The sequence below is a fragment of the Martes martes genome, assembly GCF_963455335.1.
Source record: "Martes martes genome assembly, chromosome: 5".
Lineage (NCBI taxonomy): Eukaryota > Metazoa > Chordata > Mammalia > Carnivora > Mustelidae > Martes > Martes martes.
In genome coordinates, this window is record NC_137892.1 from 29685303 (window position 1) to 29707880 (window position 22578).

General features: G+C 45.0%; 1 protein-coding gene across 1 annotated transcript in view; it reads left to right on the plus strand.

The window, feature by feature from the left end:
* Positions 1 to 18246, plus strand: part of PRDM6 (PR/SET domain 6) — a gene marked incomplete at its 5' end in the record, with an annotated part of 100464 nt that extends 82218 nt beyond the window's left edge. Inside the window, 3 exons of the mRNA XM_080804968.1 lie at positions 2480 to 2822; positions 11253 to 11429; positions 18120 to 18246. Of these exons, the coding sequence (XP_080661094.1) occupies positions 2480 to 2822; positions 11253 to 11429; positions 18120 to 18234 (635 nt within the window). The 3' untranslated portion in view covers positions 18235 to 18246. The remainder of the gene's footprint in view (positions 1 to 2479; positions 2823 to 11252; positions 11430 to 18119) is intronic.
* Between the last annotated feature and the right edge of the window lie 4332 nt (positions 18247 to 22578).

The following is a 22578-nucleotide window of genomic DNA, read 5'->3' on the forward strand; positions in this document are numbered from 1 at the left end:
GCAGGGGCCAGTGTTGGACCTTCTGGGGCTCCAGCTTTTTTGATTCATAAGAAGAGAGGATTGGTTTAGATCCCTGATTCTCAAACCTGATGGTCCATGAGAAGCACTTGGTGGAGTTTCTAAAAGTTCAGATGTCCAGGTCCGATCAAGAGAGTCTGATTGATTGATTGATTGATTGATTTTCAACAGAAGGAGAGAGACAGCGAGAGAGGGAATACAAGAAGGGGGAATGGGAGAGGGAGAAGCAGACTCCTTGCTGAGCAGGGAGCCTGATGCAGGGCTCCATCCCAGCACTCTGGGATCATGACCTGAGCCAAAGGCAGACGTCTGACAACTGAGCCACCCAGGCACCCCTGATTTAATTTTTTAAGAGCCTCTCCTGCGAGTATAAATGTGCATTCAGCGGCACAGACCCTAGGGTCTCCCCAGGTCTGCCAGTCTCTTGCTTTCTTTTCCCTTCCCAAGACAGGATGGGCCATGCTGCCAGGGCCCCATAAACAGAGCTGTTCCTTTTGGTGGATTTGTATCATAGCCGTGATTCTACAGAACATTCTCTGGGTTGGAGAGTCCTTAATGGCAACACAGTATCCACTCGCTCTGAGAATGGCACCTCCCTGTCCACCCGAACACGGAGCCTCCTGGTGGTCACTGTCCACCACCATTCGCTCTTTGCTGTTGAACTCGCTTGAGTTTGCATGCTACGTAGGCATCACTGTGATGGTCTGTGGCAGGGAAGGACAGAGGCCCCCAGGTCATCTGTGTTCTTCCATGTGACCTTGAACCAGTGGTCCAGAGCCATGGTTTCCTTCCCACCCCCTGTCTTTTTGCCCTTCAACCTCTTCCAATTTTTTGGTCTGATTTTCTTCTCTTGCCCACCCTGTAACCTTTCATCACTTTGACCCCTGAAATAACCAATAAGTGCATGTCATCGATGCAGTAGTTACTGAAAACCAGAACAGTAGTTTCAAAGTGTATTAGGTTCTGATCCCCTCTGCCCGTGTGAGTTGACCAGCAAGTACATGAGACAGATTATTAGCGTCATAACAACTTAAAAACAGGAAACGATTTCACCTCTCTTAGTCTCCCTTTCTCAGAAGTGTTTCTTACTTCTAGTTCTTTCCCCACCATTGTCGTCCACATCCATCTTCCCTCCTTCCAGTCTCTTCTCTGCAGTGGTGGGAATGGTGGCTACCGTTGATGGGAGGCCTTATGAAGGACGCTTTCATTGTCTCATTTACATGTCCTAACAGGAGGTTTCAAGATGAACCCAGCGCTCCTAGGGCGCCACATCTGTGGAGTGGCAACCGTGGCATTTTCTAAATACTGTCTATGCATTGACTTAATCCTCAGGGTGACCCATTTTACGTTTCGCCAAGGACAAAATTGGGGATTTCGACTTTCAGACTTGCCAGCCGTCCCAAGGCTAATATAGGTAGTGGAGTTAAGATAGAGGACATCTCAACCACTTCACCATGCTCCTGTTACTTCTAGGATTCTTACTCCCACTGGCCTCCTTTTACAGATGGGGAAACTGAGGCACAGGGAGTTTTGTGGGTTTTTTTTTTTGATAACTTACCTAAGATCACCAAGCTAACAGAAGGCAGAGTTGAGATTTGAACCCTGGTCTTTCTGATTCCAAAACCCGAGTTGCTGGCACCCTACTCTGTTGCCCCACCCCCACTCTTACCTTAGTCGCTGCACCCTGTCTGTAAATCACACCTGACTCAAACCCACCCTGAACACTTTTCTTGCCTTTTTTTTTTTTCTTGCACATTCTATACAGAAACACTCTGTATCTGTTTCCTAGGTCTGACGTCTTTTATTTATTTGGACTTTAAGGAGCCTCTGAGATCTACCCCCTCTTATACCCCTTCTTCCCACGGTGTTGAGAACCCATTCCTGCTTGGTCAGCCCGTCTCCATCACCGTCCCACCAAGGTGCCAGACTTCTGTCTCCAGGTGTCTTTCACATTGCTGCCTTCATCTGGCAGCCTGTGCTTCTGGAATGTTCTGTGCTGGCAAGGTCCAGTGGAAGGCCTGAAATCCCGAGGGCCTGGATCTCTACCTTCTCAGCATTGCTCACGTTTATCCTCTGTGGGCAGCCACCCTTTCTCTCCCCCTCCTTTGCTGTTTTTTTCCTTCTGAACGCCCTCTAAACCTCAGAGGCAGTGTGGAATCTCATTCTGAAGTCTTTACGCCTCAACCCGTAAGTGAACTCCGTGAGGCAAAGACAGCGTGCCAACAATCCTGAACGTATAGTATTTGCTAAATAAGTAGGCATTGAAGGAGCTAGGAATTTGCAGCAAGCCTGCTTCCCCTCTGCCCCCGAGGCAAAGAGTCTGTTCCTGTATTACTTTGGAGTCCAGAAAAAATTTTAAAATCTTGATCTGTAGGAATGTTTTTTTTTAAAAGTGTGTGTTACTGTGTTTATTTTCAAGGCCAGCAAAACTGATCTTGTCACCCTCTTGCTCTTCTCCCAGTAAACGTGCCCTCGACGGTCATGGAGGCCATGTGCAGGCAGGATGTCCTGCAGCCCTTCAGCAAGAGTGGCAAGCTGCCCCCCGCCACCCAGCAGCGCTCCGTGGTCTTCCCGCAGACTCCCTGCACCAGGAACTTCTCTCTCCTGGACAAGTCCGGGCCCATGGAATCGGGATTTAACCAGATCAACGTGAAAAACCAGCGAGTGCTCGCGAGCCCAACTTCCACCAGCCAGCTCCACTCGGAGTTCAGCGACTGGCATCTCTGGAAATGCGGCCAGTGCTTTAAGACTTTCACGCAGCGGATCCTCCTACAGATGCACGTGTGCACGCAGAACCCCGACAGGTAACCCCGACTCTCGCTGCTCCCCATGCAGGGCGACCCCATGGCTTGTCTTCTGTCTGCCAGGCTCCGGGCACCTCCACCGGCTACACTGTGCCTGCGTGGAGCTGTGGAGGGGCGGGGTGGGGGAGAACCCTGTGATGGGAGGTGTGTGCGTTCTGGAAGGGCGGAGATGAATGGTGGGGCCCCTGCTGGACTTTATTGCTGAGACGGGCTGTGGGAACGGCCGTGGTTATGGGGAGAACTCTGCTCTTGGTTTCCACGCTGTTCTGCCCACGTCCAACGGGGAGCAAAGTAGACGGCACACGTCTGAATATCATAGCTGGAAAAATGAGGTCAAGCTCATCAGAATCCTCTCTGTCTTCCTAAGATAATATAGCTGGCTGCTCTGCTTGCTGTCACGGGCATTTCAGGGTTCACCTCCAGTGTGCCGTGGGTATGAACTTAATTAAGTACTAAGAGGTAATGAATTGGAATTTTTTGCTTAGTACTATTTTTCTTCAGAGCATGCAAAGCCATAAATCCTGCAAAGCTGTCAAAAGGAAATACCTACTCGGCCAGTGATGTGGAGGAAAACAGATGCCACTTATTCAATAAACTAATATCCACACAGAAGAAAAATGTTGACTAGATACCTCAGAGTCAAAGTTGGTTTGAAAGTTTGTCAATAAAGAATTTTATGGCCATGAACTGAGGATGAAATTTAGCTGAACAAGTGAATTAAAATTTCAGGTGCTCTGACGAGTGGCACAGTAGATATAATGGAACTATTATTTATGAATCAGAACTGGTTTATTCGACAGTCTGGATAGCTGGGAGCGCAAAAGACAAAAATCAAAATAATTCAATAAGAAAGGAGTGTGTTTTCTCTCTCTCTCCTTCATGTCCTGTGAAAAATTTGATTAAACCCCAAATATCCAAGAATAGCCTTGAAAACGCACTTAGAATAGAAACGCCGGAAAGGATTTTTTGGAAGGAGGATGGGAGACTCGGAGGTAGGTCTTCTGAATTATTTTCTTAATTTGGCCACTGAGTCATTTAAGTCACTCATACTCTCTTTGCTTTATTTTCTACACCCAGCTGTCGCCTCCCAGCCATGCAGAGTATAACAGCATCATAGAAAACTCAGCAGGGACACAGAAGAATGGAGGGGTTTCAGAGAGGGGTTGGATCTCTTCTAAAATAATAAAAAGAATCCCTTTTAGTGTACATATGCACATACATTTCTATGTGTGCATGATTTAATTTGTGCCATTCTAGAAACCACTTGCTTAAGCATTAGAGCATTGCTGTAATTAATGTTGAAATGGTTGCATGATGGGTGTTAAGGCAGCTGGGTCTTTTTGTTTTTTTTAGGATTTTTATTTATTTGACTGAAAGAGAGAGAATGCACAAGCAGGGGGAGCAGCAGGCAGAGGGAGAGGGAGAAGCAGGCTCCCCACTGAGCAGAGAGCCAGATCTGGGACTCAATCCCCAGACCCTGAGATTGTGACCTGAGCTGAGGGCAGACGCTTAATCGACTGAGCCATCCAGGTGCCCCAGGCATCTGGGTCTTTATAATCTTTTACTTCTGACAGGAGAGGCCCTAGTAAAAATATCACCAGATCCGAACATCTTAGTACTTTTTGGCTTTACAGGAGTTAGGAAAGTTTTGAAAATGTTTTCCTCACTCAGAAAGTGTTTTCTTTGAAAGTTCCTCTCTCTTGCAGGTGTACATAGAGCTTTAAGCTCTATCTATCTAAAGTTTGCCATGCATTTTCGTAGTTTTTTAAATATTAAAAGATGCATTAATTTGTGTGATTGTCAACATTTTAAATCGAGTGCATTCAGATGTGTTTGGATCTGCTATTTGCACGGGTGCATTGTTGTCATAAAAACTGAACATGCAAAGTGAAATGAAATGATGGTTGGAAGTTTCTGGATACTGGAATCCAAAGCTTAGCTTTGAGTGTGATATGATCTCATGCTGAATATCACATAAAACAATGAGAATAGGTCACAGTAAATAGATACTGAAACAGACTATTTTATCCAACCCCAATTACACTTAGAAAACCGTAAGTGTATTATGGATCAAGTCCCTAGGAAGTCTGTCCCATCAAATAATAGTATCATCATTTGCAAAGCATCTGTGTAAACTGCCAGAAAAACACCTGACAGATGGAGAAAACTTACATATGCAAAATGCATTTTGTATCTCAATACACTGGTCAGTGCGGATTCTAAGCTAATTTAGAATTATTGGCAAAAGTCTGAACAGCGTGAGATTTCCATCTGGTGCGAGATCATCATGGGCTTATTTGACTCAGATCCCCAAGTGTGGTGTGGCCAGCCTTCCCAGATAAGGTACAGTGGTGGGCGCTTGGTGCCCAGGTAGAAGGGCAGAGTGGGATCTAATTACTCAAGAGGTGGGTTCATACTTCTCCCTTCCCTGTGCTTTGTTGCTCAACACTTGAAAGGTGGTCACCGTCATTGATGGATCGGTTGAATTCAAGATTTATGACTTCAAGAAAATTAGGCCCTTTATAAGCAAAGTAGTAAGGTACATTGCTTCTTAGTCGTGTTGGGGAGACGCTTGAATTACTCCCATCATATTCAAATTGGTTATTGGAGGTGAGGGGCAAATTGTGGAAGATACCCACTCCCTTGGAGGCACTTGTTTCTCTCTAGGTATCCAATTTGCTTTTAGCGTGTAGGACTGGAAGAGCTCTTTTCTGTTCTAGACCCTAGAATGCTGTCTCGGAACTACCAAGTCTGGAAGCAAAAGACATTCTCCATAATACTTAACCGCATGAGTGAATTGCTAAATAGGAGAAATATCCAGAACTAAATTGAGGCATCAGATTTCTATATGATGGTCCTGAAATTTGGAGACTTTTCTCTTATTATCCATGGGGAGAATTGCAACTGCTGAATGTACGTATTTTCTTTAGGTATTGACTTCCTAAATGAGCTGGCTTTTCATCTTTGGCAGTTTGTGCCCATTCAGCAGTGACAAAGCTTAGGACATACCAGTCAGAGACTGTTTCCCCTCTGTTTGAAAAACTCAAATGCTTTTATTTTGATAAGAAAATCTTGCTAGCACCAGAGGCGAAAAAGAGAGACATCGAAGACAAAGTCAGAGGGTAAACAGGTTAGAATTTCAAACAGGTCCAAATTTGAAACAGGCCCCTGAATCTGAGGTCCAAAAGATTTCTCACTCAACAGACGGAATATTTGGCCACGAAACCCAAGACATTTGAACCTTCATCAAAGAGACTGTATTTGTGAATTTTTCCATGTGAGAGACCATCAAAAAGTCTCTGCCTTGATATAAAAGAAAAAGATCTGGGGACACCTAGGGTTGCCAGCATTACCATTTTTCATTACTACATTATTTACACTAAATGCAAAGAGAAATTCCAGTTGACCTGGCCAGGTAGGAATTAGCACTAAAGATAAAAACACGTCTAGGAGGGTCCAGGAACCACAGAGATGTTATTTCTTGATTTTCTTTCTGTTAGTATTAAACAGACCCCCAATTTTCTTCTTCCTTTTTCCCAAGTTACTGACTTTGTCTTTTCCCGAGTGAATTCAAAGGGAGGAAGCTGTTAGGTTGTAGATCCACCAAAATTTTATATATGGACTTCATAAACACTTGGGGTTTTTGCATTAGCTTATGACCTAGCCTAGGATGGCTTAAATCCCTTTTGCTTGAACCAGGAGGTTAGAAATCCCTTTTCTCTTCTGTTTTTCTGCTGCAGAAACTTTCAACAGTCCCACTGGGGGGGCTCCAGAAAGGGGTAAGCAACGCCTTCAATCTCAGTGGATTATTTTTGGATGACCATGTCTTCTTTTTATTTTCGGCAGAAAGTGTCTTTATAATGCTTATCTTTATGTTGCATCCTTTTCCTGTCTCCTTTTTGATTTTCGTGTGGCCCATGTTTGCCTTTTAGCCTCCTGGGTGCCCCATCAGCTCCTCACATTTGTGCTGTGTTGAGTATCATCATCTGTGATTGGTTTGGTGGTACCAGACGGCAAGACGACCCTCAAAGGTGCTCTTTGGTAGGAGGAGCCTTGAGATAATCCATCACCATCACCATAATCATTTCTTAGCAATGCGTCCGTGTTCCTGTGTTCCACTGTGCTCCCCCATGCTTCTATACCCCTCCCCCACCAACCCCAAGTGGGGAGCTTCTCTTCTTTCTAGGGTTCCATGTTCTCCAGGTCCTTTGGCTCTGTAGTTTTGTCACTTCCCTGAAATCTTTCCTCCTTCGGTAGAGCCGCATTCTTTTCTCCCTCCTCACAGCCAGCAGTGACCTAAGAAGTGCTCCCTTTGAAGTCCTGTGAGATTTGCACGAGGGCGGACTTGACTTGGGGCAGAGACAGAATGTGGGCCCAGACGAACAACTTTTGTCCTGGAGGCTTCTGTTGCCATAAACGAAAAATCAAAAGATTAATATTTTAAACCAAACCACACTTAATTTTGTTAAATGTTTCATCCTTTCTGCTCTGTGTACACCAAACCAATTACAGACTCAAAGCAAATGAATTGCACATTGTCCTGGAGGGGAATCTTGGGGAGGGTTAGTGCCAGTCACAGAGAGTGCCCGGGGATGTACAAAATTGTCTCGCCACTTTCTGTCTGCTTAAAAATGGACCCACAGTGATAAATGTTCGCTAGGTCAACCCAGGCTTTGTCGGTTTTGTAGTTATTATTATTTTTTTATTATTAAGTATGGGACACCTTCTCGTTTTCCATGAAGCCTTGATATTTCTGTGTTGACACTAGTCACACACAAGGCTAGGTAAATTGAAAATCGTCAAAATTAAGTAATTAATTTCTCGTGCCACGAACTGTGGCCATGAACCATGGAGCTCTTGGCTTCCATATTGGATAGCGTAGACACAGAACATTTCCAGCATCGGACAACAGTGTTAGATGTCTCAAGTAATAAAAAAGCCATGAGCTTCTTCTGGTTTTGAGATGTCATCCCTGTGAGAGGAATGCTGGTTGCATTTCTTTTGAGAATAATGAAATGTCTGTGGATGAAGACTTGGGGAGAATCAGAGTGCTTAAGGAAGGAGAATCCCATTGAGCTGTGAACCTGGAAAGAGAAAAGCCAAACACAGCCCTCCATGATGTCAATCGTCCTGAGCTCCTGATGGTAGGGAGGAAGAACTTTGGAGTTGAAATGGATTGTATCTACCGTTTAGTAATGATTGCTGGATTGCCGTTTGGCCAGACCTCGACAAGTTAATGAGAATGTTAGTCATCAGAATAAAAAGCTGAGTAATGGCAACGAATTCCATGCCCTTCAGGTGTAAATTGTGAGTCTTAACCCCTGTGGCCATTTTTTTCCAAAGAAGATTCCATAGTGGTGATAGTTTTTTCTGAGCCCTGCCCTGAATTCACTTTGTCTTGAGTGTAGGCCTTTGTCCTTACATGAAGCCCAACAATGCAGTCCGTGTCAAAATTACATTTGGGTTATTTCCTTTTATTCATTTTTTAGGAAATAGCAAAAATCTAGGGAAAGAAGGAATCTTGTCTACTTGCTGGATGGCTTTTGTAGTTTCTGAAGGCCAACTTTCTGTAGATTTCTAGGCTGAGAGAGAGACAAGCTGTTATTACAGTGCCAGCTAGAGTATACGTTTTAGTTCTGAATTGTACCTAGAGTCAGCTTCTGCTAAGGCGAATGTAACCATTTGGTATAAAATCTTTTTCTTCAAGGTGCCTAAGGATGAAAGTATATCACTTTGTTTCTTGAGATCAGTTAAAGTAAGGTTTAGTTCTACATTTTGGTACTAGATTTTCTTGTTGCCTTGAATTCTCAGCTGTTTACTAAGTAAGTTTAAATGGTTTGTATTCTAATGAGCATGAACACAAACACACACACACACGACCTTAGAAGGCTCCATGTCCAGGGAGCTGCCTTGTAGACACAATAGAAGATGGAGGTCATATTGTTGGTACTGCGTCTCGTGGGGCCGTGTCTTGGACAGATCCCCAGGCAGCACGTGATTGTTGATGATCTGGAAGGAGGAACAGAACACGATGAGATGCAGGAGAACAGCTAGCTCAGCGTATTGCTCTTAGCAGAGAGATGAGACAGTCATCTGGAAGTTGAGTTGACTTGTCCAAGTCTCACAACTGCCTGATCCTAGCGGCTGAAGCAGGACTCCACTTTGCTGTCTCCCCTTTTCCTAGACCTTTCCATTCAATCCAGCTTAATTCTACAAGGTTTTTATAAAGCTGTGCCTTAGGTCACTGGATACCTAGCAAGGGCCTCTTGGGCCAGGAGTGGCCAAGGGGGATGTGTTAGAGTCCTCTATGCCTTCCCTTGGGATTCCCTTGATAGGAGAATCCGAGATAAGCCTCCCTGGGGTCATTTCTGCTCTTCCGTGTGCAAATCTTTGCCATGGCGACCATTAACATAAAACGAATGGATTGATTTCTGACTATAGGAAATAAATCTTCCCAACTTTTGACAGTGGACTTAGAAAAAAAGAAAAGATTAATTGGTTTTATTTAGTGGCTTATTGTTTATTGTGATAGCTATTAAAAATAAGTAACCAGAGGCTAATCACTGTTAATGGTCCCTTCACTATTAGAAAAATCAATTGTCAGGGGATATAGCATAGATTAATAAATTATTTTGTTTATAATCTTCCATAACATTTTAAAAAGTGGACTCCTGAGAGAATTCTTTTCTTGAGGCACACTCTAAGGTCAATGGTTACTACAAAGGCCAGATCTGGCAGGAGGACCTTTCTGTGTATGTGAAATTTTAATGGCGTTCAAAGCATTATTTAATAACATGCACGTGCAATTATCAAGATTGATAAACTCCTTACCAAGGACGCTTCTATATATTTTTTGAAACTTGTTTGAGAGCAGTTAAATAGATTTCTAAATGTAAGTAATTAAAATTGTATAGTATTGAGTTATTGACCAATCCTGGACTATTAATCAAGCTAAAAAATTCTACAATCAGTGCTCAGCGCGCTGAAGCCTGGTAAAATAATAGTGTTGGTGTTCAGTGAGGCAAGTAGCCACAATTAAGCACTTCACTTGACAAATGAGCGGGTCCACTTTATTTTGCACTTAATTGAATCGTTGTCCAGGCTCGCTCACCATTGTCTCCTGGCCCTTCGTTTTGGTTCCTGGTCTTTGGAGCTTACGCATTTACGGAAGGTAGAGCAATTAAGTCAGCATCTGCCATTGGCTTTCTCAAACTCAGCCAGGAAATATCTGGGCCACCAACCAGGGCTTCGCCAGCGCCTTTCACATTCCTTGTGACCGATTCTTAATTTTCTTCACCAGAATTTTAATAAACAAATGAGAGCACTGTCCAAGAATGATGTGAGGTAGCTTCTAAAGGGGCAAACTCCCCCAGGTTTTCCCATCCCTCCCCAGATTCTGCTTCAGTCAGGAGCAGAACTTACGTAGAGAAGACAGAATTTTAATCTATTTTACGAAAACCCCAAATTGATGTGCTTCTCCTGAGCTGGAAAGAATGCTCTCTGATAATCTTGCTAATTATCAGGTACTTGTCACAACTTCCTTCCACTTCCCTCACATCACCGTCCTCCCTCCTGCAAACACAGTGACACCCCGTCATTTCTGTGCCACTCTAAGTCATTGCTTGCCACGGAGTTAAACTGGGGAGTTGAAGTTTAAAGAGAAGACCCAGTGGATAAATATTAGTGTGTGCGCATTTGTGTGAAGATTAAGCACAAGTCAGGATTGCTTTTATAAAGAGACAGATCTGGTTACACACCTGGGTTCGTCCGTGAACTCTCCAATGACCCCGAGTTGAGGTTGTATTTGCAGACCCCAAGGCAGTTGTGTATTTATTAAAACACGCAGGCAGCTTGCTGCCTTCTCTGCATGTTTACCCCAGGATCAAGTCCACATGCCCTACAGTAACCTTGGCCTCAAGAACTTAATTCCTGAGAGGACAGTGTATCCTGCATTTTCTGAACTGACAGAGATAGTAACAGATGCTCTCCCTGCCACAGAGGATTAGTGTGAAGATGAAAGTAGGTAATTGATGTAGCACTTTGAAGAGTTTCAAGTACCACAGAATTAGGAGCAACAATTACATATCTTCTCTTCTAATGTTCTGCTTAATCGAGCCCCAGTGCTCCCAAAAGTGCGCCAATACTTGCCTCGGGTGGGGATAAAAACAAGAAAGTACGGGTTCTTGAAATGATACGGTTAATCCCGGAAAGGAATACTTGTTTGGGAATTAAGGTGCTTCAGAAGCTCTGTGAATTTTGTTCCCGTGGCCCCATGTGCAGGTCTCAGGGGACCCTGCAGCCAGAGCCCAAGGGTGCTGTTTGGAAAACTGAGAAAATGTCACCAGAAAGCTCTGGCCCTTGCCTCATGATGCTGATTTGCCCTGAAGGACACAGACGGTAATGACCAGGCAGTCTCTTTATTTATTTCAGACCTTATCAGTGTGGTCACTGCTCCCAGTCCTTTTCACAACCGTCCGAGCTGAGGAACCACGTGGTCACCCACTCCAGTGACCGGCCTTTCAAGTGTGGCTACTGTGGTCGTGCCTTCGCCGGGGCGACCACCCTCAACAACCACATCCGAACTCACACTGGAGAAAAGCCCTTCAAGTAAGTAGAGCCTACCCGCAGAACCTCCTTCAGTCTCAAAGCTGTGCAACCATGGACACAAGATGATCTTTCTGGGTCTGTTTTCTCCTCAGAAAAATAAGAAAGCAGGAATAAGTCATTGTAAGATTCTTTCTAGTTCCCAAGGATCTATGTTTCTAGAATTTAAGCTAGGAGCCCCCACAGGGTGCCACCTTTGGGCCACCAGCAAGCCCATGGCCATCAAGTGAAGTGACCCTGGTTTAGGACATCTAAAGAGTCATCATCCCTTGGGAAACTTGAATGTTTCAGGATTCTGGTGGATTCTGTCCTCCTCTTTCCTATCTGTTCAAGTGGTTTAAATCTGTGATAGTAGCCAACTTGTAGCTTTCCGAGTGTGCGCTTCAGATCTCAGAATTACTGTGTTGGTGACACAAAACAGAATGAAACATAACCACACACGGGGCACATCCGAATCCTTGAGGATTCAGAGAATGTGGAAAAAAGTAGGACTAAACTCCAAGGACTTTGCAAGGTAAGAGCTCCCCAGAGAGAGATTGTTCTAGATACAGCTTAATCATAAAAACAGCAGACGTCTGAATCATGCAAGATGGCCTGTTCTTTCACTCATTCATCTGTTTTTGTATGTGCCTTTCATTCAGCAAATATTTATTGAGTGTCTACTTTTGTGCTGGGTACCCAGCTAGGTGCAAAAGATATAAAGGTGAATGAGATTCACTCCCCCAGTCTTTGAAGACCACATCGTTTATGGGGAAGCGCAATTAATAAGAAAGTATTACAACATAGGATGAAAAGTATGAAAGTGAAGAACAGTAAGCTATATTCATACAGTGCTTCAGGGTAGCCCAGAAATGGAGTTCTTAGTGCTGTCTGGTGGACATGATGTTTAAGATGGGTTTTGAAGGATGAGTAGGAGTTTTCCAGGCATACAAAGGAAAGAGGCATTTCTGGCAGCCCACACAACATGTGGAAAGGCTTGGGAGTGAGAACCAATACGTTTGACTTGGTCAGTTGTGTCAAAGCATCTTCTGGTGTCTGTGTGATCAACTCTTTTCTCTTCACCCCTCCACGTATCTCTTTATTCATTTGCCATCTTGGTTTTTCCTGGATGAGAAGGAAGATTTGAAGGACAGAGATGTAGACTATTTACTTTCTGTAAGACGAGATCAAGCAAGAAGACAAATAATTCAGGCAGTGGGAGACAAATCCACTTGCTCCGTCTCAGCCAATGAGTCTTTGTAGAGTCTAATAGCCCATGATCTCCCTTTTGGACTTGTTGGCGTGGTCCGTTGTTGTCCTGGTGTTCGGCCTGAGGTTCAGCTTGTCTCAGGGTAGCAATCTGCTGGCTTGGGTCTTGCCTGCCTCGGTGTCTGCCACCAGAGGGAGGAACTCATAAAAGTTGTCATCTTCACTTACCTCCCCACAGTTTAGTTACCTTTATTCATTATCCTTAACTAGTTTCATCATGGTTTAATTTATGACATTGATAATCAAATGAGTTTTAATTTCTGTCTGTGTACATGGGTGCAGGTTGTGCACTGCACGAAAGCCTTTGACTAAGGGGACAGGAAGAGGTCTAAAATCAAACCTGCACTGTACCAGCCAGGTTGGACCTTCTGGGGGCTCTGAGAGCCCAAAGGGACTGCTTTTTTGCAATCTACCCTAGGGGCCAGTGGTTAGTGCAGGTGCTAGAGTTCCTGTCACAGGTGTTTTCATCCCGCACAGTGGACTTTGTCATCGCCCTCAGGCCTGCCCCTCAGGGCTCCACAGATTCTGGCTTTGTGACTGCTCTGGATGGGGAAAAGGGCAGTCACCCAAGTGCCAGGCCTTGGAGCAGGAAAGCTTCTCAAAAGCAAAGGTGCTGGAGGATTGACGATCCTTCTGGCCCCTTACGTTAGAGAGGGCAACCCGACGGAGAGAGTGCCAGGAATCAGATTGATTTTTATCTTGTTGCTCTGTAAATAGATTTTAGTAATTAATTGAAGAGGTTTCAGGGTCAAAATGGGAAATAGATTTCTATTAATGTTAAGGTGTTACTTATGTGTAACCTCGTTGACTCCACTCAATTTTTTTCCTCTAACATCCTGTTTTTGTCATGTTTCCAATAGAGTTGCCATTTTAACTTTAATTCATCAGATTAATATTTGAGGGGCTTTAATAATTGCATCTTTTTCCTTTCTTAAAGTATGTTTTTTGTGACCACCACCTAATTTAACCCGGAGAACAAATTAAGAAAACCATATGGTTTGGTTTAATTAGATTCTAGGTACATGCTCTAGTTCCTTCTGCTTCTACTCATATTCGGGTGGCTACATGCTGTATGTAGGGTGGGGTGGGTTTTATTTCTTTTGGTTCATCAAATATATATTCCCAGGGGAGACCCAAGTGTATGGTCATGTAAATAGTGCAAGTTTTAAACATCTTCGAGGAAATGGAAAGCTCAGTCCTTCAGTATATACAATCAGACCATCCAGGATTGAACTATCCCAAGGGAGTTTTGGGAAGCTTCTCACCAGAGCTCATGGATATCCATCCCACGGACATTTGTAAATATTATGAATATACCCTTTTACAAGCTCATAAAAGAAACATTCAAAAAAACTTTTGTTGCTGATTAGTCAATAAAACAGATTTTGCCACAACAGTTAATTTTACTATTTCAACTAATGGGTATTGGCTTAAACAATGTTACAAAGGAGGGGAAGGACCTCATAAAGATGTAGACCCCTAAAGTGTATGCCTCGGGCAACTTCCACGGAGATGCCCCAAATGGCTCAGCCCCCAGATTATCCCACCCACCAGGGCCCCGGAGGCTTTCACAGAATTCGCAGGAGGCTGCCACGACAAGGGAGGGTCCTTTCCAACATCTGAAATCTTCTGCTGGGATGTGGGTGTCAGCAGATCAAGATTATTGCCATCCAAAGAAGGCTGGAGAAGATCTGGCATTAAGAGATCAGAGTCTCGGTCCAGGCTTTGCCTCATGATCTGAGTGGCTGAGATCCCACCGGAATCCACTCCACCCCCAAAGCAGCAGGTTGGTCGTGGGCCTGTTGGCAGGCGACTTGACTGTCTTGGTGGGACTGGAAGTCATTGACAGCAAGGAACAAAAGCAAGACATCATTTCATTTAACAGTAATTCCTAGCTCTTTACTGAAATGAGGAAAGAAGGAAGGATGTTAATTGGCATCTCCAACTTACTCTTTCTAGTGAGGACTCCTTTCTCCTCCCGTGTTCCTAAACATAACCTCTGAAGATTTCAGACGGGGGCTGCTCTCTGCTCTGCTCTGTCTGGAGCCTCGTAAATTCCTCGGTGCTCAGCTTTGGAGCCTGGGAAGACCAGGACTTCCCATATGATAGTCTCTTCTCTGCATGTTTGTGAAAAGCAGGGGAAAACACTCATTAGTACATCTTTGCCTAAAGTAAAGAGTGGCTCATTATAAAATTAAAAAAAAAATCCAAGGATATTCCAAAGAGCATCTGATATTTTAACAAGACGTAGGCAACAGAGCAAATGAAAAGAGCACATCAGTAAGTCGGCATTGAGCACTTTGTATGCCCAAGCCCTGCACAGGCTGGTTCAGTCTAAGAAATATTTGGTGACAGGCCGCAGAGGCACAAAGGAAAGCTTCTTGAAGGTTTTCTTTGTAATGGAACTTGATGTCATTTTGGCATCTGTCAATTTCCGCTGGTAATTGTTAGGCTCCCGGTACCAATAATCCAGCCAACCATCACATAAAGCAAAGAATGACTTCAAATCTAAAAGGAAACCAAATCTAACTAAGATACCCAAACTTGTAGAAAGTTGGGGGCTTTCTTTGTCCCGAAGTATTCAGATCCCTTTCCACTTCAGTGCCCTGCGATATCCCCTTTAAGGCTGTGACATCAGCACAGAGAGGAAAACCCGTGCGCAGGATCCTTCCTTTGCTCCCGGCTCATTACTCCCATCTCTCCTTCCTTCTTATTCTGCTATGCCACATGAAGTTCAGGATCAGAGGCACCCAGGCCCCCGTCTTGGTTGGACCTCAGGGTTCGTTAGATGCCAACCCAGACAAAGTCTAGCTCTGACTTGCCAGCCCCAGACTTTTGCATGAAGTATGTCTTTCTGAGGAGTTTCATTCAGGTATAAAAAGACCTCAGGAAGAGAACTTTTCTAAAATAAAAGGTAATGAATTTAAAATGGAGGCTCTTCCTTTATTTTAAAATAATATTTTTTCAGGGTGCCTGGTGGCTCAGTGGGTTAAGCCTCTGCCTTCTGGTCAGGTCATGATCTCAGGGTCCTGGGATCAAGCCCCGCGTCGGGCTCTCCGCTCAGTGGGGAGCCTGCTTCCCCCCCCCACCCCCCGCCTGCCTCTCTGCCTGGTTGTGGTCTCTCTCTGTCTGTCAAATGAATAAATAAAATCTTAAAAAAAAAAAAAAGAATATCTTTTCTATCTAGTTCTCTTCACTTCCATAGCGGGTTGGTAAGAGACCAACCCACACAGGTACACACATCTGCATGTGTTTTCATTTGCACTTGGAGGAGGTGACCCTGGAGGTGATTTTTCAGTGAGCATCTTGGGAGCCCGACAGCGTGGACTTTGTAGATTTCCGATTCGAGGGGTGTAACTATCTGTGTGGCCACTTAGGCAAACTGCTGGAGAAAAACCTAACTCACCTCGGAAAGTCTTTGTCTAATCTGGGTATTTAATTATCACATAGAGATGTACACTTGGCCTTAGATGAAGCACGGAACTTCCTATGTCCGATTCTTTTTTTTTCAAATACCCAGGATGAGAAGTGCAGCAACGCAACCCAGGTCAGTGGTCTTTCCTTGTAAGTGTTTCCAGCAGTTCTCTTTGAAGTGGATTCTAAAGCTTCAGAATTTTTTTTTTTTTTACAAAGTAATATAATAATCTGAAAGTTTGTCAGCACTGAAAGGTAGTATATTTGGACACACTGATCCAGTAACTAATCAGTTTTCTAATAAACAATCAGCAATTCGCTAACATGTCATCAGCACCTCGGGAGGCTCTGGAGAGAGGATGAGCTGCCCGTGGACGTTAATGAATACACCAAAAATCATTAGCTGATCAATACTTCTGAGTTATTTTCATTGAGCTGATAGGTCTGATACATTAAAGCTGACATTATACATTTGTCAAGATCACAGTGCAGTTTTTAACAGTGGGAACAGGCTGCTAAAAATATTCCCGGGAAGACAATCAAAGAAACACAACTTCTTCACCCTGACACATGCAGCTGGCACGGGAGCCCTGGAAAATCCCAGTGTGACGGTCAAGCCCCCAGCCTCCCAACATTAAAAAATAGACAAGAACACCCCAAAGTGGATGGACATGTTCTTTTTTTTTTTTTCCTTTTAGGTAAAGGCACTTTGTAGGGTGGACTAAAAAAGTCGGGTAGGGAAGAGAGGACTATTCCCCAGATAACAGGGCACGTGGCACATGATGGAGCAGTGAAGGCTTTAGAGGTCTTGAGAGCTCTACCCCAACCCCGTAGTGCAGGGACCTGAGACTGAAGGTTGTGTTATTTTCAAGAGGGGCAAGTTATCTGCAGGGCTCCTGAATATCCTTTTCTTCAAAGGATTGAGGAGAAGACATTAAGGGGGTGCTGTGGTGGCCACTGTGGCGCCCCCCCACCCCCGCCTCGGGTCTCGGCCAGTGCTCCGGGCAGCCCAGATGTGCAAGGCGGTGACAGGAAGGCACAGTTTGTGCCAGCTTGCTGCACTGGTTTGCATGTGTGCATAACCAGAGACAACCAGCCAGGAGTCATAGCCACCACGGGAAAGCTGGAAGCCACCACTGGACGTGTGCTCACATGCACATGCGTTAGTTTCTTTGTGGCTTGAGCAGCCATCGAGCTAATGAGTGTGTTGCATGGGAGATGGGTCGAGCTCAGCGTCTCTAGGTTACAATTTTTTTGTTGTTGTTTAAGTTGAAGACAGAAGCTTTTCCAGAAGCAGGATGCTAGTTTTCTCCTCATCAGACACACCGACCCCTAATTATGGCTTCCAGGGCCATTCTTGCCTGTACCTTCTCGGGAGGTAGATTTCTTGAGCCAAGTGAGTACTGGCTGATGGTGAATTCGTCTGTCTCCCACCCCACGCTGCAAACAACTCTTTTAGCCACTTCCCCCCCCCCAATTGTGGCTGCTTGGTGATACTTGTGCACCAAAGCAGCCACCCACCCCCACTGCCCATAGTCACGCAGACCGACGTCGCGCTCCCTCCGCCATCCACATTCGGAGGGGATGGCCCTTGGGCCGCCGTGCCCGAGCGGAGGACAATTCCCCGATTTTAAATTAGCAGCAGGTGAAATTCTATTTGTCGTCAATTTCTCTTTGGGGTTACGGAGCAGAAAACTGCAGACAAGCTGCGGCTTTGATGGCTCACTCCTAAAAATCTCTTTTTGTTCTTTATCTATTTGAACTGACAGTGATCAGAGCTGCAGCAGGACAGGGCTCTCTGGAGAAATCACCTTCCCCCTGCCTATTGACAGATCCCTCTGTTCCGCACCAGACGGGCTTTGTCCCGTCCCGGCCCTCCAGGCCTGGGAAGGAGCCACCAATTAAACCTCTCGAGCCGGTAAAATCGGAAGCCACTTTGGAGTGTCGGTTCTCATTAGGCAGGATGAGAGGAAGCCCATCACCCTGCAGGCCCCGCTCCCCGGTCTCAATTTTCTCTCTTGCCTCCACTAGGTGCGAGAGGTGTGAAAGGAGCTTCACGCAGGCCACGCAGCTGAGCCGGCACCAGCGGATGCCCAATGAGTGCAAGCCAATAACCGAGAGCCCAGAATCAATTGAAGTGGATTAACTGATTGACTGGTTGGAATTAAACTGCAAGGGAAGTCATGATTAAATGTCATGGACACTTAAGCAAAACCAAAGATTTCCTCTGAGCAACTTTCAATCAGTCCCAGAAAACCAAAAGCAGTAATAAAATAAGTAAGATGTTAAGAGATATTGATCCTGGCGTGGAAGTCCGACCAGGACAGAGATTATTTATTTATGACTAGGGATGAGACTCCTTTCAGTGGACGACTGACCTGGGACGACTCCCGTGTCTGGTCCCACCGTGTATTTGCTTTGTTTCTAAAAAGCTTTTTTAAACTGTTATTTAATACCAAAGGGAGGAATCCTGTGGGTTCTTCTGCCCACACTTGTGACTGGGAATGCACAGGGACTTCTTTCTCATTGCACCTTTTTTAAGTAGCATGATTCAAGGGGACCCATTGTACGGCAGCCCCCCAAACCCCTCCTTTCTGCCGCTTGGGTTCAAGTTTGGGGCGGGGCCCGATGCGGCTGCCCCGCCGGGACCGTGGAACCAGACGCCAGAGCCTCCACTAGGTCAATGCCACCGTGGGCCCCGAGGCTGGTGCGTTTCTGTGTTTTCCTACGCACTTTTTATGCCACTCCTTCCCTCTGCCGGCCTGGCCTTGATGCAGAAGAGCCTGGAAGAGGCAGAAGATGGTTTGGTTTCAGAATTCAAGGAGAAGTGGGGACCTGCCTTTGGCCTGTCAGGATCTCAAAAACATTGAAAATGTACAGAGCTTCATAATACAGTATATTGTTCCGAAGCAGCTAGTTGAGAAGAGTTTGTTTTCAGTACCGTTTTAGCTTAAAAAAACAAAACACAAAAAATAAAGGTCTTCGGTCTGAAGCTGACATAGAAGGTATGAGGCTTCAAGGAATTTTTTCGTTGTGTCTATGAAGGTGTTGAATATGTGAGCAGGACGGGTGCCCAGCCCCTTTGCCAGCGCCCCGTGGAGGCCCTTTCCTCTTCCTTCCTCCCGTAGGTGAAGCCTGGGAGACCCCTTTCCTCCCTCTGCAGTGTCAGGGGAATGTTCCTGCAAAAATAAGGGACAGGAGTCCAGTCCAGGAAACAGTGAGAGGAGCCATCCCGGAGAGGGTTGTGATGAGAACAGACCACGTGGGAACCGCTCATTTTATCCATTGGAATTACCTTGTCCTCTCCTCAGGCCCTTGACAAGGCTCTTCCTTGTTGAAAGAGGAGGGATGGTGTCCATAATTTCACTGTTTGGTTGAGTGCAAGGAAAGCGAGTGAACTTCAGCTGGTCTTTGGGCAGCCGGACGGCTGTGCCCCGTCCCTCCAGGGCACATCCCACAGAATGATCTGTTACCCGGGAAGAACCGGCCGCTCTTGCCAGCATCATGGCAGGGACCGCCTGCACCTTGTAGATGCCCTGATCACCCGACAGCAGGACACAGTCTTTTAAGAAACTCCCTTATCTTTTAGACCTCCCAGGGTCTTCCCGTAACAAATATATAAGACCCAGAACTCGCTTTTGGAAGGTAAGGGTACTTCTTGGTTCACTCTACTTGGTCTTCACGGATTTGGCTCTCAGAACATCTTCCTTCCCTTCTAAGTTTGCTTCCCCATCCCTTAGCACCCAACTGTCCCATTGAAAGTGGAGGAACACAGGGCCTCGTTAATTACATTTGTAACTTATTTATATATATGTTGTCAAAAAACAAAACCGAATCGAGGCAATTTGAAGATCTGATTGGCTTTATTAAAGGACCATGTCCTTTATTAATTTATTAATTGGACCATGTCCTAGCTTGCCAGTTCCCAGGAGCTGGGAGTAACTAAGTAGGAGGTTTTTATAGGAAGGAGGGTAGGGCAAGGAAGGTACCAGCAAAAGAAAAGGAAAGGTTATTCCAGGCCAGGACATCATCTTTTTGAGGGGAAAGGGACCTGCAGGATTTTTCTCATGCAGGTTACCTCGCTAAGCGCAAGTCAGACATTCCAGATTGACTCTTAAAAGGGTCACGTTTGTGGGACAGGCTGAACCTGTAATTAAGTCTTGGTGGGCCCTTGTAGGGGCCAGATGACTCCATTTGGGGCTTGTTATCTCTCTTTTTCACAATATATTTATATCTCAAAATAAGCTCCAACGTTGTGGGCTCCAAAGAGGGATTGGAACAATCCCGACCGCCATTGTCCAAGATAACCTAGACCATTCCCTCCCTGCATTCTTTTTGGCTCTTTGTCATGGAACTCCTAGCATTCTGTGCCTTATGTAACGGTTGCTGATAGGAAGTGTTCCGTCTGGTAGATAGGAATGTCTTCTGTTTAGAGCTCCTTGTCTGAAATGATGGAGACATTTGCTGAAAATGTGTGCCATTGGGAAGGGTGGAAAGAATGGAGCCGTACAAATCTGAAACCTGTAAGAAAGTGTCTGATTGGCTATACAGACGAGTAAGCTGTTCCGTTGATTAAGGCAGAAGGATTTGGTTGTACATTTTAGGAACGTGACAATAAGGGACTCACCTGTACGTCCCTAACACTTTCTTCCAGTGAGAAACATCAGCTCTGCCATTTGCCACATTTCACTCTCCGAGACGAATGCACTCTTCTCCTTTCCCATGGCCTCCCTGTGCAGGAATGAGAAGATTTCACTCCTCCCTTGATGTCTGCCATGGAACTTTCCATAACAGTGGTCTCTGTCACTCTTCGTGGTCTTGCCAGCTGATCCCAGGGTCCCACTTAGTATGGCGGTGGCCTTTCTAAACCAGAAGGTTCCTCTAGCTTTCTCCCTCCATTTAAGCTTATCCCCCCCGCCGCCACTTCTCAGTAAGGTGGACTTTTGGCCTGTATTTCCCACCAAACTTGGCCAGAAATATTTTCTCTTTAACAAATAGAAAATCGGGGACGCCTGGGTGGCTCAATGGGTTAAGCCTCTGCCTTCAGCCCAGGTCATGATCTCAGGGTCCTGGGATCAAGCCCCGCATTGGGCGCTCTGCTCGGCAGGGAGCCTGCTTCCCCCTCTCTCTCTGCCTGCCTCTCTGCCTACTTGTGACCTCTCTCTCTCTCAAACGAATTTTTTAAAAATTAAAAAAAAAAAAAAACCAAAAAGAAAATCGGGGACACTCCTAATGGTCACGTTGTTGAACCATTGCCAGTTTCTAGCAGACTAGCTTCAGCTGTCTGTCCCTAAGACAGGTCTCCACTTGTAAACTGACTTAGAGTCCTGAAGTAGGTCCTGACATCATTTGGGTCCCAGAGGCTTTTAAGTGAAGTATGTACTGAAATAGGGGTTTCTCCTTAAAATCTCCCAACTGTTGCTTTAGTGTTTTTATTTAAAAATTGGCAGATACTCACACGGGACCTGCAAATGGGTGGCAGAAACTGCAGTCATGAAGATTTGCCCGTTTCCCTTATTAGCAACTTCCTAATTCATTACAGCCTGAAGAAAGTAAAGGCTCTGAATTACTGAGACGGGGGGAGGCTGTCTGCTGAATCAGTATTTGACTCCTGGAGGATTCCCTGTTTGCTCTCTTCTCTCCAAGGTGAATATATTTTCCCCCAGAATAAGATGTACCATCCTCACACATGCTTATTTGTCTAGCTGAGAGTCTGAGCCAAAGGGTCATGCCAGCTGGGGCTGCAAACATCACATCTCTAGAAAAATCTGAGTGACCTCAAGTAAGGCCAGATATTTTCCCCAGGAAATGTGCATGATTTTTTTTTTAAAGATAAGCTCTTTGTTTTGATTGTCTTTATCTTTAAAAGTGACTTTTTTTTAAAAAGGGGGGATATACTTTTACATAGTTATTGTGTGGATAATTCAAGTTGTAAACCTAAATCTTGCCGAATTTGTATAATTTGATTCAGTTAAATATTTATTGAACATCCATTCAAATGCAGCCTTTTGGTGGGGGGAAGAAAGATTTCTGGTATAACATAACAGAAAAAGATTATGTTACCACTTCTCTCCTCCAAGGGCTTTATAGTTTATTGTGTTGTATCTTGGGAAAGCTTGATTCTAGTCCAGATATACAAAGATTTACTAACATTTGCCAGCTCATGAATTCTTTGCATCAGTTGCCTCATTCCTCGTTTCATTCCTTTCCTCAACACATATTTAGTGAACTCTTCTTTGAGATAAAGATCCCATTTTTGGTGTTCGCTTTAAGTGGCATCATGTAAACACTGTTGGCGGGAAAATGTGATTCTCCTTGTAAGTGGCTGGCTAGTGGCACGGGGATTGTAGTTTTCTACGCTGTTATGTTAGTGAAGTCCCAGAGATCGCTGCATCCAAGAATCAGAGAGCTGTAAACACAGCTAGAGACCAAAAGGTAGCATATTTCAAGGCAAATGAAGATATGCCACTACCTTGTCTTTGGTTGGCTC